This window comes from Sporobolomyces salmoneus, assembly GCF_050403485.1.
Source record: "Sporobolomyces salmoneus JCM6883 DNA, S_salmoneus_JCM6883_v1_ctg18, whole genome shotgun sequence".
Classification (NCBI taxonomy): Eukaryota; Fungi; Basidiomycota; class Microbotryomycetes; order Sporidiobolales; family Sporidiobolaceae; genus Sporobolomyces; species Sporobolomyces salmoneus.
The window spans coordinates 185,833-201,440 of record NW_027481145.1 but is presented as its reverse complement, the minus strand read 5'-3'; the positions used below and the strand labels follow the sequence as shown (position 1 = coordinate 201,440).

Sequence of the window (15,608 nt, the reverse complement as noted above, 5' to 3'; positions counted from 1 at the left end):
GCTAAAGATGGAGAGGCTTAGAAGATTGCGAGAGTTTGACCGGTTGTTGCGAGACCTTTCTCCAATTTGAGGGGCACGGCGCTGAAGTAGAATGTCCACCTTTGTTCCTTCTCGCAATGGTCGGCGAGTTTGTCAAGAGAGAGCAGCTCTCCGATCGGGAGACTCCATCCGGAGAGCAGAACGGGATGAAGGAGCTTGTCGGGAGGCGCCGCTGTGAGACACGACGAAACGAGGTCAGTGACTCGCAAAGTGAGAGGCAGGCTGGAAAGAATGGTCGACTCACGCCAAGCTTCGAACGCCGGTTGATCACCAGCGACAGCCACAAATCCTTCCTCCCAGATGAATTCGAGGACCTCTTTCGTATTCTCGATTCCGGAGTAGCACAATCCAATCTTGTCGAGTTCATTCTTGCTCTTGAGTTCCTCGAATTGCTCTTGGTAACCTAGCGTTTGAGCGAGAGGAGGAGTCAGTGCCAGTCTAATCGACGGTGAGAACAGGTAGAGGGCTTACCACTGCGAAGGATAAAGATGTCTCCTCGTCGAAACTCGACCCCTTGTTCCTTCGCGACGGTCTTGATGTCCTTGAGCGGGATTTGGAAGGCTTCGAGGCAAGGATCGAACTTGACGCCGTTCTTCTTTGCCTACATGTCGCACTCGCATCGTCAGTCAAAGTTTCTCGACGAAAAGAGGAATCAAGCTCACCCATCTTCCATAGTCAATGAGAACTCCACGGCCTAGAATTCCTCCTGCGTCGGCCCAAGCAGCGACTCCTCGTCCGACGTTACCAGCCTTGGTATCTTCGACGGTTGCACCTGGTGAGGAAAGTGAAGGATAAGCTGAGAAGCGCGACATCTCGTCTGAGCCAATCTTTCACTCACCTCCGTAAAAGTATCCAGAGTTCGCGTACGAGACGTGGTAGGGTCCATCGAATTGGGTCGAACTCTGTAGTTACAACGGCGAGAGAGAGGTGAGCTCGAATACCTTTTCGTCGAGTTTTCTTTCGTTTCGACTCACCTGAGTATTGATGTGGATGCACTCGTCTTGCATGGGATGCCACGTCTCCCCTTTCTTCTCCGCCTCCTCCTTTGTCGCTCCAGCTTTACTGTCGAGTCGATGGAGAGTTCGTTCCGCCTTTTTCCTCCCAAAGAGAGTGAAACCGTTCGCTTCGATGCTCAAATCGAGTGAGAACCTCTCTCCCGTCCTGATCTCCTCGTTGGCGGCACGTTTGACCATCTCGGGAGTGGTGAGAGCGAGTCGACCAAGCGGGTTGACCTTGGTCGGTGCGGGTTCATCCCAAGTTGAGTAAAGGTGGTCGGGGTTCTGTGAGAGCTCGGAGAAGGGTCTGTCGTCCGCCATGATGTGTATGAGTAGTTGGGAAGACCTGAAGAGTGAAAAGGAGGCGAGAGGAGGGAGAGAAGCGAGGACGAAACGAGGGGAAGAGGAGGAGAGTTTCTTCGGATCCCTCCACTTGCGAAGTGGGGGAGGGGCAGCGTTAGTTTCCACCGGAGCTTTGTCAGAATTTGCTCATGAGACGCCCGTAAGCGAAGCCGAAAGTTAAAGGAGAAACGCTGCCGAGCGAGTCGCAAGATTTTGAGCTTGAGCCTCTCATATTCTTGTCTACTCCGAACGAAGGCCGCAGCCGCTAACCTCCATGAATGCTCTACCCACGCGGTTCTGATCTGTCGACAGTAGAAGGAGGCAGACGTTGAACCTTGAGGCCTGAGGAGTTTGGGAGAGAGCAAGCTCGAGTCGGATTCTTTTCACATGCTTTCGCTCTCGCATTCCCCTGCCTGGGAGAGCCTCAAAGAAAGCCGAGAGCCCGAGCGAAAGGAAGTCCACAGAATTGCGAAACGTTTGAAGTTTTATCGATTTCAGAACTGCGCTAGTCTGTTCCCCTCTTCCACCTCCCTCTAGACCACCCGTTCGACCACGTACAACATCAAGCTACACGTTCGGCAGATCAAGTACAGCACAGTAACTCGTCCCCTCCCTTCCCTCGCGAACTCAAAAGGCGGAGCCCCCCTCCTTTTCTTTATCGTTCATCTTTCCACTCCTCTCTCTTCTCGCTTGCCCACTCGCCTGGCTCGAAATGTCCACCGGTCACTCCTCGACTCAACCCATTCCAATCGCGTCACCTTCGAACGAGTCTCAACCCGTCCAATCTCCTACTTCCTCGGCTCTCTCTGCCTCACTCAAAGCCTTCTCCGACCTCTCTCTGGCAAATAGACCGCCCGTCAAGCTCGAAAGTGATGAATTCAAGCAGGCATACCATCACGCGAGGAGAGCCTCGTTCGGAAACGGAAATGGTTCATCAACTCGACCTATTTCGATCACTGAAGAACCGAAACACGCACCACCAGGACTCTCTACGAGCCCAGGAAGCAACGTCAGTGATCTATCGTCCCTCCCGACTCCTTCTTCGTCCCCTCCGGCATCGAACTCGACTAGCGCGAATCCTCTCTCACCCTCATCGGCTAACTCGTCCCTCAAGAGATCGGTCTCGAACGGTGGGAATGGAAATGGGAAAACGGCAGCGGTACCCATCTTGGGCGGAGTGTGCGAAAAGGAAGAGATCGAAGCACTCGAGAACGGAGAATTAGAAGTTTTGGACGACGAACCACTTCGAGCTCCCGCTCATCATCACTCGAGGAGTTTCTCCCACGCAGAAGGATCGGCTTTGTTCGGAGGAGGTGCGAAATGGGGATGGCCCGCATCCGGTGCAGGAGGAGGAAGCGGAACGAACTCTCCGCCTTCCCTTCGTCGAGCTTCGATTGCCTTCACTTCCCCTCCTGGCGGTTCATCGAACCTTGCCCTTCCCGCCCCTTCGTCTTCCGCTTCGACTGCGAAACATTCTCCCCCTCTCCCTCCGACTCAAACCGATCCCTTTGCGAGAATGCAACCCCTCGGAAGAGTCGTCTCTGCGGGAGCTTCACTTCAAACTCCTCACGATGGGAAATCGGGAACGAGTGATGGACTCGGTGGATTGTTCAGAAGATTCTCAATCGGTGGATTCGGATCGAAGAAGGTGAGTCTGGCTCGCTATCAGTCGAAGCTTCAAGTACGATTCTGACATCGGGTTCCACCCTCTCTCGCAGCGTCCTCAACCTCCCTCGCCTCCCTCTCTCGCTCTCCCTCCTCGTGAATCGAACATGACAGCTCCCGAGTCAGCTCCGGCTATGATCGCCCAACAAGACGCGAATGCACGAGGAAGAACTCTCGGGTCGACCGGATCAGTCGCAGCGAAGCCAAAGAGGAAGCTCAGTCCGATGGGAGAAAAGTTCCTCCGAGGTGGCTACTAAGGGTTTGTCGAGGGAAGTCAGAGGAAGAAACGAGGTCACGAGAATCATCAAAGATGAAAATTCGCCTCGACACAAGAAAACCCGTTGTCACAAGTACTCAACCCATTAAGAACGCGCTCTCGACGATCTTTACGCATCTACATCTCGCAGTATCCTCGCCTTATCGATGTCCTCTTATCTTCACATTCACCTCCCTCGTTACCTTTTCAGCCCCGCTCTGCTCTCTTCCCAGTTCCATCAAACGATTATTCAGCACATCAAGCTCGAGAATTCAGAATTACAGTCACGTATCGGCATCGCACTTCAGCCACCCATCCCTCGAAACTGTCTGCCACTCAGGAAAACGCAAATTTCAATCGACATTTATTCCCCTTCCATTTCGATCTCCCTCGCCTTCTTCTTCTCTCCATATCCAGCTGCAGGGCAGCATTTCACCCCTCGTCTCCAACCTATTCCCACCCATTGTCCTTGCGATCCGATCCTTCTTCCTCCTTTCCTGCCCAATCTTCCCTCGTTCGCACCAATGTCTATCACTACCTCCCTAAAAATATTTCACGACTAAACCTTTATGCCCCCTCACTGTCCTCTCTGCTCTTTATTACGACGAAAGAATCGATATTCTCTCTGCTAAAATTTGTTGTTTACACTTTTTGTTCCCTGTCGTTATCACGTACTTTAGCTTCCTCTCTCTCTCTCGTCGTTTTTCGTTTGTCCTGTATAGAATCCTATCAATACCGTAGTCTGTTCCTTTCGTGTGATGATTGTTAAGAATTCAGTCGTTTTCTGCTTCAAATAGTTTCAGCCTTCGCCAGAGAGTTCGCGTTGCTGTCCGGATTAGCCCAAGTACACAAGGTATGAGCTCGCGTGCGAAGATACAGAGGACGAGTAGTCGCGGAAGCCAGCGAAGAATCGAAGCTCGAACGCAATATCTCGTTTCTCTCTCGAGCGTATATTTCTGCGCAGCCGCCTGGCGCCGAGGTGAATGGAACGACGGAATTGCGAATTGCGAAGGTGCCGAATGCTAATTGAGAAGACAATCCGGGAGTCAGAACGAGGTCCTCCCAATCAAGATTACCGCCAACTCACCAAAAAAACAGATCTAAGGCATCGAAGCGAGCCTGACCTTCTCCTTGCCTGCCTCCTCATCCGCTATCCGTCTATCCTGATCCTCCTTCGCCTGTCTCTTCAATTCCTCCCACCCTTTCACCGCATTCACCGCATCATGTCGGATAAAGTGTCCCTGCAACGCAGCCATACTGACTCTTATTCCTTCCTCTACCGCCTTGTCCACGCTCTCTACCATTTCATCCCTCAGTCTCTCAAATCCCTCCCTCGATAGCTCGGCTTGGTCGGAATAGAATCTTTCGAATAGTTCTCGAGTCTGGTATGATGTCGCATCGTCGATCAATTCTTTCAGATCGACTCGACCGGGACGGATTAGGGCGGGATCGAGTTTCGAGAGATGGTTGGTCGTTAGGAAGAGGATTCGTTGTGAGGTCGAAGAGGCGACTCCATCCAAAGCGTTGAGTAGACCGGAAAAGGTTACGTTGCCGTTGAAGCTGAATCGATCAGACACGAGCATGGAGAGTGAGTCAAGAGTGGGTGAAGTCGACAAAGACTACGACGAGACTCACCCAGCTTCACCGCTTTGCTGTCTTTTCGAGAACGCCGCATCGATATCCTCCAACAACACAATACTGCGTTCCGGTGCGTTCGCGAGCAAGTGATTCAGTTTATCGTCGGTAAGACCTCGTTCTGACAAGTTGAGTACGCAGATGTTGTAATCGAGTTCACCGGCGAGAGCTTGAATGAAGGAGGATTTCCCTGAACCAGGAGGACCGTGGAGAAGGTAGCCTCTTCGATATGGAATACCTGCGAGCTTGAGAACGATACAGTGAGTGAATGAGATCCACTGAGTATAGTTGATGAAGCCCACCTCGTTCAGAATACCATCGACCGCGACTCATGAACGATTTCACATCGTCCGTTATCCTCTCCTTCACCCCCCGATCCAGTACAACACTCTCCAGCAACCGCTTCTCCCGAGGTCGACCGAACGGCCTCCATTCGGCCCCCCATGCGGTATAGATTACGGTTCGACCGACGACGGCTTGTTGTGCGAGTTTACGAGCTTCGGAGAGGAGGAGAGGGAAAAGCTGACGGTCACGAGAGAGGGTCGTGAGGTGAACGGTCTCCCAGGGAGTTCCAGAGTTGAGGTCGAGCATGTTTGTAGCTCGTTCACGTTTGACCTGAAAGAACGGGAAAGAAATGCAAAATCAGAAAGGGGTGAACGGGCGCAAGAGACGGCGGGTAAAGCTCACCTGGAACCAAGCGTTCTCATATCGGAAATAATGCGTTCCAGGTCCGGGCACTAGACTGAATTCTGCCGTCGAACTCCCATCTTTCCTCTGTTCATATTTCGTCTCCACAGCCAATTCGTGACTCTTCAGTCTGCTTGCGAGCCCTTCAATACCCCGGAGAGGTTTCTCGGCTAGTTGAGCTTGACGAGCGGATTGTTGAGACATCCATTGGAGGAACCAGAGGTAGGATGGATCTTTTGACGAGATTTCGAGGGAAACGAGAAGTCGTCTTTGGGCGAGAGTTGCTCCGTAAACGGCGGATCGACGAAGAACTTGGGCGCCGACTCCTAGAGCCTGTCGTGTAGAAGTCGTCAGTAGGGGCCAGGGGGGCTATAGGAGAGGCAGACGAACCATTAAACCGAAACCAGCGGAAAAGTAAGGACTATCCGAGCGAATTTGAGTCAGTTCCGATCCAGATGCTTCGGCCGGTGAGTAGTAAGCTCACTTGGAGTCTAGAGCAGTCTGTACGAGTCCCCTTAGCCCTCCTGGCTTGTCTGTAGCTGCATCCGACAAATTGTTGGACAAGGATTCTGAACTCGAGGCGATCGGCACTTCGCTCGTTGAGGCGGTCGGTGGTGGGTTCATGCTAGCTGATAGAGGCGGTGGCATCGAACAAAGGTCGTAATGGCGAGTAGCCGAAGCGTGTAGTTCGGAAAGAGATCGCGGGATAATTTCTTGAACTCTCTCCCTTCACCCGTTTCGGCAACCGATCGGATCACTCAGGAGGATGGCACAATCAGTCAAATCTGCTCAACAGACCCTCTCTCGAGCAGCACCTTCGCGCGCTGCGTCGTCCACCTCGTTTTTCCCGGTTCAATCCTCACCTTCTCCATCTCTCCTTCCCGTCAAGCCTACCCAAAAACCCCCTTCCTCACAATGGTACACTGCTCGACCTTCGTTCAATGCGACCCTCGAATCTCTCGACCAATCTCTCACTTCGGCTCGCGCTCACTTGTTCCGACAAGGTCTCCTTCCCTCGATCATGGCCCCTCTGAACGGCCCCGAAGCCGAGTTTGGAACAATCTTACCTCATCCGAGGTTGAGGAGATGGAAAGGATCGAAAGAAATGGCGGCGTATTTGAGGAACGGAACCGATTTGAAAACTTCTCAATACAAGCGTCTCACCTCCGTCCTCGCTACGATTGAAGGACTACTTCCCTATGCTCAAGTCGCGGACTCGATCCCTTCCTCCGACATGGAAACCCCTTCCCTCGTAGTCGACCCCGTCGCAGTAGGAACCAGTCGAGCGACTCCGGAACAAGTTCGAGCCGATTCGAGTTCGTTACGAGCTCAACTCGAAGAGATCCTCGTCAGGTTTCAGCAAACTCCTTCGGTTTCGTCGACGGGAGTATCGGTTGCGAGGGTAGTTGGGAAAGATCGTAGATTGGGGAAACAGGACGATCAAGAACGGACTTTGGGGGTTGGACGTCGAAAGGAAAGTAGTGCGAGGGTTTGGATCGTACCGACATCACTATCACAGAACAAGACTGCCGAGAAGGAGGAGGAGGAATTACCGTTAGGAAGAGTTCTCGTCAACACTTTACCGATTTCGACTTATTTCTCGCAACAAACCCTTCGTAATGCGGTCATCAAGCCTTTGACGCTCACTTCGAGCTTGGGAGCGTTCAACGTGTTCGCGATCGTGAAAGGAGGAGGAAGTAACGCTCAAGCGGACGCTGTTGCGATGGGATTGGCGAGAGCTTTGGCAGAATGGGAAAGGTGTGAAGTGGAGAAGGGAAGGAGAGCGGAAGAGGAAGAGACTTGGAGGGATATCCTCAAGAAAGGTGAGTTCCGCGCCAGAGCTTTGTCTCTTTGACGATTTTATTCTTTTCTTCCAATCCAATCCGAAACGCAAAACTGACTGACTCGTTCCTTCCCCATCGTAGCTGAACTTATTGAGCGAGATCCTCGTGTAGTCGAGAGGAAGAAGCACGGATTCGTCAAGTCTCGCAAGCGTCCTACCTGGGTCAAGAGGTGAACCAACGGAAGCTGGAACAGGGTTTCCTGCAGGATTAGAGCGAATGGAAATCGGTGGATCTGGCCGGGACATGCTCAGAGGAGGTGTCGGAGGCAGCTTATACGCATTTTGTGCAAAATTAGACGAAGCATCGCAAAAAAGCAGAGAAGTTGGCAGAAATGAAAACTTCGGAGAGAGCCTGTCCTGCTTCGACGCTTCCCAAGCGGGGACGAGAGCATTGCTTGCTAGTTGTAGGGATAGCGCTGCCTGTACACTTTTGAAGTCTAAGGGCATGGCGAGAGCGAGTTTCCGGCAAAGTTGCATTTGCCGACTCAAAATTCCGAAACTTATGAAACTCAATTCGAACTGTTCGCTCTCCCTTTCTCACCTCTTGAGCTCGCTAATCACCACGTACATACAGAGGTCAGCAGGACACCTACCTCAGAGGCTGTCAGGGTCGTTCAACCCCCAATTTCCCCGCTTCCAACTCCAGATCTCTCTCCCGCTCTCACTCGATGTCACCTCTCAAACCGCCTCCCACCCTCTCAACTCTCGGTCCCGATGACCCCGAAGCTCTAGCTCTCCTCGGCACCGACTTGAAACCGCGTACTCGACCTTACTCGAAGATCTCAGTCTCGGAGAATGGGTTGACTTCGCTGGAACCCGTGTTAGCTAGTGAAGGGGAAAGGGAGAGGATGAAGAGGAAGCAAGCGAGGAGGAACACGAGTCAGAGGAACTTGACAGAGGGTCATGCCGGTCACCTAAGAGCAGATCCACTAGAGGTAAGCTGTAGCTCTTCCCCCGACATCCAGAGGGCCAAGTCGTTGATCCATGCTCTTGAATGCATAGTTCTCGAAGCAGTTGTCCCTTTGGGCGACAGGATCAGGTTGGAGAGCCTACGAAAGTCAGTTTTCATTTCCTTAAATTCCTTCCGCGCTGCTTGAACTCATCCCATTGCATTTCTCATGCAGACTACGTCGGCGCCCGAGTCTTCTACGAAGGTTACAGCGAGTCCTGTATTCGAGGCATCATGACCTCTCCTCAAGTCGTCTCCAAGCAAAAACAAGTCGTTGAGGAACGATTCGCCGCGCTCAATTTACCTCCCACCACGAACGAGAAGACGAGACAGAAGAAGAAGGAACAGATCGAGAGACAAGTAAGGGTCGAGACGGCGAAAGTTGCGGAAGGACTCGTTGCGAAAATGGACAGCGTTAGGTTTTTGAGGTTTTTTGGCGTGAGCTCGAGTCGTCAATCAGCGATGTCTCTTTTTCTAGTCGACACTGGCTGATTCCGACTCTGTTTTCCTCGAACAGGCTCTCGTTAATAACCTCCTCGTCAGGTTGTACGATCAAGGAATCGAGATTGATTTGAAACAATATCGAACATTCAAGGAAGTTGCGCTCTACGCCGCGGAAAAGAAACAATCGTTACTCATTCTACCATGTCACAAGTCTCACATCGACTATCTCAGTATGTCTTCAGCCACTCTCTCGTCAGAGGACGAACAACCAATTGACTCTTCGCCATGAAAACGTTTCTAGCGATCTCCTGGCTCTTCTTCCGCCTCGGTCTCTCCCTCCCGCACATCGTAGCTGGAGAGAACCTCAACATGCCAGTAGTAGGCCCGGCCTTAGCCAGATGCGGTGCCTTCTTCATTCGAAGAAGTTTCGGCGCCGACCCGATCTACAACACCGTGGTAAAGGATTATATTGAGCAATTGTTGATCGGCGGGAAGAACAGTGAGTCATCTCCTGAACGTCGGCGTAGACGCAGGTGCAGAAGCTGAAATTTCGAACTTATGTGCGAAACAGTCGAATGCCTCAGTCAGTTGTTCTTGCCCTATTACTAGGTGTATCCCTCCGATTCTCTTGCTGACTCTGTTCTCTGTGCACAGTCGAAGGATCTCGTAGTCGTACCGGTAAACTCCTCCCTGCGAAACTAGGAGTCCTCAAATATGTTTTGGAGGCCCTCGAAAGCGGCAAGATCGAAGATTGCTGGTTGTGTCCGATCTCACTCCAATACGACAAAGTGATCGAAACGGAAAGTTACGTTAACGAACTACTCGGAAACCCAAAAGAGAAAGAAAGGTGAGCTTGAGGGATTTCAGTTCTCCTCCTCTCGCGCTGAGACTGAGCACCTTTCGAGCATCACAGTCTCGGCGGACTCCTACTCAATACACGAGTGATTCAACTCCAGTTGGGTCGCATCGACGTTCGGTTTCAGAAACCTTTCTCCTTGAAGAATTGGCTCAAAGATCAACTAGAACGAAGAAGTCAAGCTCCGGTTGGTCCGGATGGAAAGCGACCGAGAAAAGATCAAGCTACTCTACTAAAGGCGCTTGGGTATGAAGTGTTGGGAGGAATCAACGATGTACAAATCGTAATGCCAGCTGGATTGTTGGGCGCAGTGCTCCTCACGATTCGAGGTCGAGTGCGTTCCTCGACCCCTCCGCCTTGTACTCATAACTGACTCGAATGAGATGACAGGGTGTTGGAAAGAGCGAATTGATCAAACGAGTCTTGTGGTTGAAAGAAGCGATCGAGAAACGAGGAGGACAAGTCGCCGATTTCGGTTCCATGACGGTCGAAGAAGTCGTCGACCGTACCCTCGTCATCCTCAAAGACCTCGTCGGCGAGACTCCGGGTTTGATCGAACGGACTTATCATCCAATCGACCGTTTCCAACTTTCGTTCTACCGGAATCAAGTCATTCATCTCTTCGTCGAGGAAGCGTTGCTGTGTGCGGTACTGTACACGAGAGTGAAAGCGGGAGGAGCGGCACCGGCGCAGAGGATGGAAAGGAGTGAACTATTGAAGGAATTGAGGTTCCTCTCGAGGTTGATGCAGAACGAGTTTGTCTTCGCGACTGAAGGGCTCTTTGTCAATGCTGAAAGGGTGAGTCATCTCATCAGTCATTCTAGTATGGATGAAGTGAAAGGCTCACACCTTGCTTGATGACAGGTCATCTCGTCTCTCGTCGCCGACGGAGTCATCTGCGTCGAAGGTGATCTGATTGGTCTCGCCCCTCAAGAACGAGCAGCCGGACGCAACAACTACGACTTCTTCTGTTTCCTCGTTTGGCCTTTCATCGAAGGATGTGAGTCTTTCCTCTCGTTCGCAGCTTCTCTCGCGTTCTGATTCTCAATCCCCTCGACTGCAAGATTGGCTTGCCGCTGTTTCACTCTTCGCCTTGACGCCAACTTCTCCACCTCAGTCCCACGACAAGCCTGTCGCTTGGTTTGCCGAGAAATCCTTCCAGTCGAGTGCTCAACTTCTTGCAAAAACCCTCTTCGCTCAAGGAGACGTTTCTTACCTTGAGGCCGTGAACCAAGGTTCGCTCACCCGTTTCTCTTCTTCCGCATTCACCACTAATCTTGTCTGCGCGGTCCCCAGCTACTCTCCTGAACGCGTTCCAACGAATGGTCGACCTCAACCTGATCCTGACTCGCAGAAGTAAAGCGAAGAAATCAATCCCTCTCATGGCTCTGCACCCCGAATGGGTTCCGACGAGGAAAGAGGACGGTTCGATCGAAGCTGATGGGCAGTTGTGGACGTTCGTCGAGAGATTGTCGAGGTTCAGGCGAGAAGGCAAAAAGTGAGTTCTGAGCTTCCCCCTTCGTCGCTAGATTCCTTCGTCACTGACTGACCTTCGCTCTCCCGCCCGTCTCCTTACAGTCGTCGAGATAACAACACAGGTCGGTTGATCCTTTCACAAAGACAGCAGCACTCCACGGCTGACTCGTTCTTCCCTTTCAACAGTTTCTTCTCGAGTTTTCGCTCATTGCGACGCTATTCGACCCGAGGTGAGCCACCCTACCTCTCCCGACGCTAGAAGCTTGTTGCTGATCCTCTCTCACGCCTACAGGTTGTCGAATACACGGAGTTTCTGAACGATGCACCTCGTTCCGAATTTTGGGCAGAAAAGCGTCCGACTGCGAATCTTTGAACCTCTCCATTAGTACTACGTAGGATTTGTATTGCGTTGTTGTGCATTTCAGGATACAATGTCTCGAATTTTTTCGTTAGCGATGACGAGGTGCGGAGAGACAGAGGGAGAAAAAGGCAGAGAGGGGTTTACGCTCTCCATTACTCTCGTTCAGGAAGAAACTCCCTCACTGCTACCGTGCTCGAACCTTGATCAGCAACCGACTCTACGATCTCAACGCGGTAACCTACAGAAAGGTTTCATCTCATCTTCACCAAATGTCGATTCAACGGCTCTCTCGGTCTACTCCAATAGTATCCTTGGCTTTGGGAACAGTGATCAAGTCGGTATTCGCAGCACCGACAGCATGGGGCCACGATGAAGCACCTGAAACTCCTCCTGGTTCGAGCGGTCAGTTGGAAATTCCTTGGGTTTCTTCTCCCTTCTTGGTCACAGTAGCTGATCCGGCTCCGTGGTATAGTCTTTTGGTGGAAGTTAGGACTGTCGGGAGTATTGGTGTTGCTAGGTGAGCTCGACTTTGACCTCGTTCGATCTTCGCACGTGCAGACGCTCATCTTTTGTTCCGGATTCCTTGGAAACACAGGTGGTGTATTCGCAGGTGAGGTCTCCGACATTAGTGATTCGGTTCGAAGCTGAGAGCTGATATGAGGTCTTCAGGTTTGACTCTCGGATTGATGGGTTTGGATCTCGTCAATTTGCAAGGTTCGTCGGCGAACTTCTCAGCTGTCTGACGATTGCTAAGGGTACATTTGCGATGAACAGTGTTGTCGACATCGGGGACGGAGCAAGAACAAAGAGACGCAAAGAAGGTGATCAAGTTGCTCGAAAGAGGACGGCATTGGGTTCTCGTCGTGCTTCTTCTTTCCAACGTCGTCGTCAACGAGTCTCTTCGTGCGTAATCATACTCTTCTAGTCAGAAGTGAGTCTTGCTGATTAGAAGCACGCGACGCACAGCTATTTTCCTCGATTCGATTTTGGGAGGTGGAGTCGGAGCTGTTGTCGTTTCGACAACGCTGATCGTGAGTCCTCTCTCCGCGAAACAGGCTGTAATCACCGACTGTTAACTTAGTTGTCCCTTCCCTCCGCAGGTCATCTTCGGTGAAATCGCGCCTCAATGTTCGTTCTTCGACGGATTTCTCAGACCTCGGCTGGCTCTGATCTCCTTCTTGTTGTCGAACAGCTGTCTGTGCTCGATACGGACTCAGGATCGGTGCCGCTACCGCACCTTTCGTACTCGCTTTGATGTACCTCGAATTCCCGATCGCCTACCCCATCGCGAAACTGCTCGACTATCTTCTCGGAGAAGAGACGGGAACATTGTACAAGAAGGCAGAGTTGAAGACTTTCGTCGGACTACATCGACGTGAGTGCAGTCATTGGACGCAGCACAGGGACTCCTCGCGCATTAACAAAAACTCGGTTCGCAGAATTCGGTGAGGAAACTCTCAGTGAAGATGAAGCTACAATCATTTCGTCGGTTCTTGAGTGAGTTCAGTCTTACCTATTACTAGTCGTTCCGGACTGACCCGGTCGTCGTCCGTCAGCTTGAACGACAAGAGTGTCGAAGATATCATGACTCCGCTCGAAGGTGCGACTCTCACCCGCTTACTTTGAGAGACTCGCTGCTCACGCCTTTCGTCACTTGATTCAGATATCTACTCGCTCGCTTCCGACGTCAAGCTCAATCACGCAGTTGTAGATCAGGTGGGTCATCTAACCGAGACGAGAGCAAGTCGAAATCTGCGCTCACTCCTGGTGTTCTTCCGGTTAGATCCTCGTTTCGGGACACTCTCGTATCCCGGTTCACGCTCCGGGAGATCCCACGGATTTCATCGGGATGCTCAGTGAGTTTTCTCTCCCCTTGAGATCTTGCGAAGACTCTAGGTAGCTCTCGGATCGCGCGAAAGCTGACGTCGTTCGCTCCCTCTCTCCCTCTCTCTAGTTGTCAAGAAGGTTTGTACTACTCTGCTGACTCGAAGAGCAGACGAACGGTTTGAACTTACGAGTTTTCTCCCTCTTCTAACAGCTCATCTCGTACGATCCCGAAGATGAGAAGTACGACTTTCCCATCTCGATTTTGCCGACTGGAAAGACTATGAATTGACATCGAGCTCATTACCTGTAGGACTCTCGGTGACATGTCGTTGTCCATTCTGCCCGAGGTTGGACCCGATGCATCTTGTCTCGACCTCCTCAACTTTTTCCAAACTGGAAGAAGTCACATCCTCCTCGTCTCCAAGGTGTGCAGCTCTTCGTCAACTGCGTCGTGGCACTACTTCAGTACTGACGTGTCGCTGCAGACCCCCGGAGATCCAGGAGGAGCAATCGGAGTTGTTTCGTTAGAAGATGTTATCGAGGAAATGATTGGAGAAGAGGTGAGCTTCATCCTTCATCAGTTTGTCACATTGTACATGATACTGACGTGGGCTAAGCCCTATAGATTGTCGACGAAACGGATCTCTATGTTGTGCGTACCGAGGAGTCCGGGCTTCATCTAGTCAGGGGACTGACTCGTTCTCTGTTCATTTCTTAGGATATCCACATGAAGACCAAGGTTATTCGTGCTCCTCGTAAACCTGCCGCTGGAAAGCTCGCACCTCTCATTGCTGGTGAGTACAAGACAAGGAAACACCCGTTCAAGCGTTTCCACAATGCTGATTTCCCTCTCTATCAGGTGTCATTGAACGTCGCCGTCAAGCTCGTCGCAACAACACTGCTGACGGTACACCGGGCAACAACCTTGTCGTCGTCGATCCAGGAGACAGCGTCAGCCGAAACGCGCCGAAGAGCGGATTCGACAAGGTCAAGTTGCGCGGTGGAGGAATCCCGGAGCGAAGAATCACTTCGACCGGCGGATCCCAAACTCCTCGTACGCAGAACGGATCGAACGGATCGATGAACGCATCACCAGAATCGAGTTCTTTCCATGTACCGAACGATGAACGTCGACCTCTGTTGAAGTAGAATCTTCCCTCGACATCCTGCTCTCTCTACCTCTCTCCCACTCTGCTCTCCCTATCTCTCACCTCTGTATTTCCCGGTTTGCTCACAAAGATTCAATCTCTGTCGCTCGTCCCATTGTTCTACTCCCTCCCTTTCAATCCTCAAATTGCAAACCCACCACTCGCAAGGCAATCAATCTCGTTTTCTCTCTCTCCCTTTCATACCTCTCTTCCTCTTGTTGCATGGATCTCGTTCGGAATGGATTTCGTGGACAAAGATCAGAACCCTCCTCCCTTTCTCTGCTCGATCAGGTCACAGCACTCTCTTTGTTTCCACCGATTTGACGCAAGAGCCGCAACACAGGCTGACGATCAAGCGGACAAGCAGAGTGAGGAAGAGCTCGTCGAGGAGCATAGGGCGAAGGGTCGAGACTCTTCGCAATTTAGCTGTACTTTGTGAGTTGTTTGCTCCCAAGTCTTCTCGCAGGTAAATTGAACCTTGTTGGCTCTCGAGACCTTGAGTGAGCGCGAGGTCACGCCCCTGAGAAAGTCAACGACTTGTCGCAAAGCCGAGCTTACGTCTAGCTTTCACGAGAGATCTGATCGCGATGCTTCGCAATTGCAAGCTTGAGAACAAATGAAATTTCGACTTCGGGTTTACATCATGCCGAGGCTTCGTCGAGAGAGCGTACGAGGAAGTGAATCGCAGAGCAAAGAGTGCACAGGAGGTGCATAGGAAGTGCACGGGACCAGCAGATGGAAGTGGAAAATCCGATGTTTGATCGCCATGAGCGAAATGGACGGAGCTCAAGCGTGCCCCGATGAAGGAAGATCTAGACCCGCTCTTGTGGAGGGATTTTCGTGCGAAGGTTTCTGCAGAACTTCAATCCGCAAATCGGTCGTCGGTCCGGTGTTCTTTTTTCACAAAGGCTCTCTTCTCCTCCTTCACCCGATTCGCATCCGACCATCACCATCCCGCTGTAGCACGCCGTTCGACAACTATCCTCCGTGAGTACAGTCCCCTGCTCGGCTCGGAGGTTCGAGCTGATCGTAGAAGAAAGGTTAATTTCTAGGAGCCTCGATCAAATCAATCAGCTGGCGTTTCG

The 15,608-nt window shown here is 51.7% G+C and overlaps 6 protein-coding genes across 6 annotated transcripts; 4 read left to right on the top strand and 2 right to left on the bottom strand.

The window, feature by feature from the left end:
- Positions 1-17: 17 nt before the first annotated feature.
- On the bottom strand, positions 18-1,355 carry JCM6883_005049 (uncharacterized protein; the record flags this gene model as incomplete). The annotated part of the gene is made up of 6 exons (XM_076631608.1): positions 18-211; positions 284-442; positions 511-640; positions 702-811; positions 878-941; positions 1,014-1,355. The coding sequence occupies 6 exons, from the start codon at positions 1,353-1,355 to the stop codon at positions 18-20; spliced, it is 999 nt and encodes a 332-aa protein (XP_076488425.1).
- A 733-nt stretch (positions 1,356-2,088) lies between these two features.
- On the top strand, positions 2,089-3,298 carry JCM6883_005048 (uncharacterized protein; the record flags this gene model as incomplete). Its single annotated transcript, XM_076631607.1, has 2 exons — positions 2,089-3,024; positions 3,095-3,298. The coding sequence occupies 2 exons, from the start codon at positions 2,089-2,091 to the stop codon at positions 3,296-3,298; spliced, it is 1,140 nt and encodes a 379-aa protein (XP_076488424.1).
- Positions 3,299-4,397: 1,099 nt separating this feature from the next.
- On the bottom strand, positions 4,398-6,267 carry BCS1 (bifunctional AAA family ATPase chaperone/translocase BCS1; the record flags this gene model as incomplete). Its single annotated transcript, XM_076631606.1, has 6 exons — positions 4,398-4,857; positions 4,933-5,170; positions 5,235-5,547; positions 5,620-5,952; positions 6,010-6,040; positions 6,104-6,267. 6 exons carry the CDS (start codon positions 6,265-6,267, stop codon positions 4,398-4,400), a joined length of 1,539 nt encoding a protein of 512 aa, XP_076488423.1.
- Positions 6,268-6,385: 118 nt separating this feature from the next.
- On the top strand, positions 6,386-7,636 carry MRPS9 (mitochondrial 37S ribosomal protein uS9m MRPS9; the record flags this gene model as incomplete). Its single annotated transcript, XM_076631605.1, has 2 exons — positions 6,386-7,442; positions 7,545-7,636. The coding sequence occupies 2 exons, from the start codon at positions 6,386-6,388 to the stop codon at positions 7,634-7,636; spliced, it is 1,149 nt and encodes a 382-aa protein (XP_076488422.1).
- Positions 7,637-8,130: 494 nt separating this feature from the next.
- Positions 8,131-11,560, top strand: JCM6883_005045 (lysophospholipid acyltransferase family protein; the record flags this gene model as incomplete). The annotated part of the gene is made up of 15 exons (XM_076631604.1): positions 8,131-8,397; positions 8,465-8,519; positions 8,587-8,849; positions 8,929-9,085; positions 9,157-9,354; positions 9,427-9,438; positions 9,510-9,702; positions 9,769-10,045; positions 10,102-10,509; positions 10,576-10,711; positions 10,776-10,946; positions 11,008-11,209; positions 11,290-11,309; positions 11,374-11,417; positions 11,480-11,560. 15 exons carry the CDS (start codon positions 8,131-8,133, stop codon positions 11,558-11,560), a joined length of 2,484 nt encoding a protein of 827 aa, XP_076488421.1.
- A 257-nt stretch (positions 11,561-11,817) lies between these two features.
- JCM6883_005044 (uncharacterized protein) lies at positions 11,818-14,524 on the top strand (the record flags this gene model as incomplete). The annotated part of the gene is made up of 19 exons (XM_076631603.1): positions 11,818-11,950; positions 12,021-12,065; positions 12,144-12,158; positions 12,218-12,262; positions 12,323-12,451; positions 12,515-12,579; positions 12,649-12,676; positions 12,741-12,923; positions 12,988-13,045; positions 13,105-13,148; positions 13,212-13,264; positions 13,332-13,404; positions 13,503-13,513; positions 13,587-13,615; positions 13,686-13,800; positions 13,861-13,935; positions 14,001-14,027; positions 14,094-14,169; positions 14,235-14,524. 19 exons carry the CDS (start codon positions 11,818-11,820, stop codon positions 14,522-14,524), a joined length of 1,494 nt encoding a protein of 497 aa, XP_076488420.1.
- Positions 14,525-15,608: the final 1,084 nt, after the last annotated feature.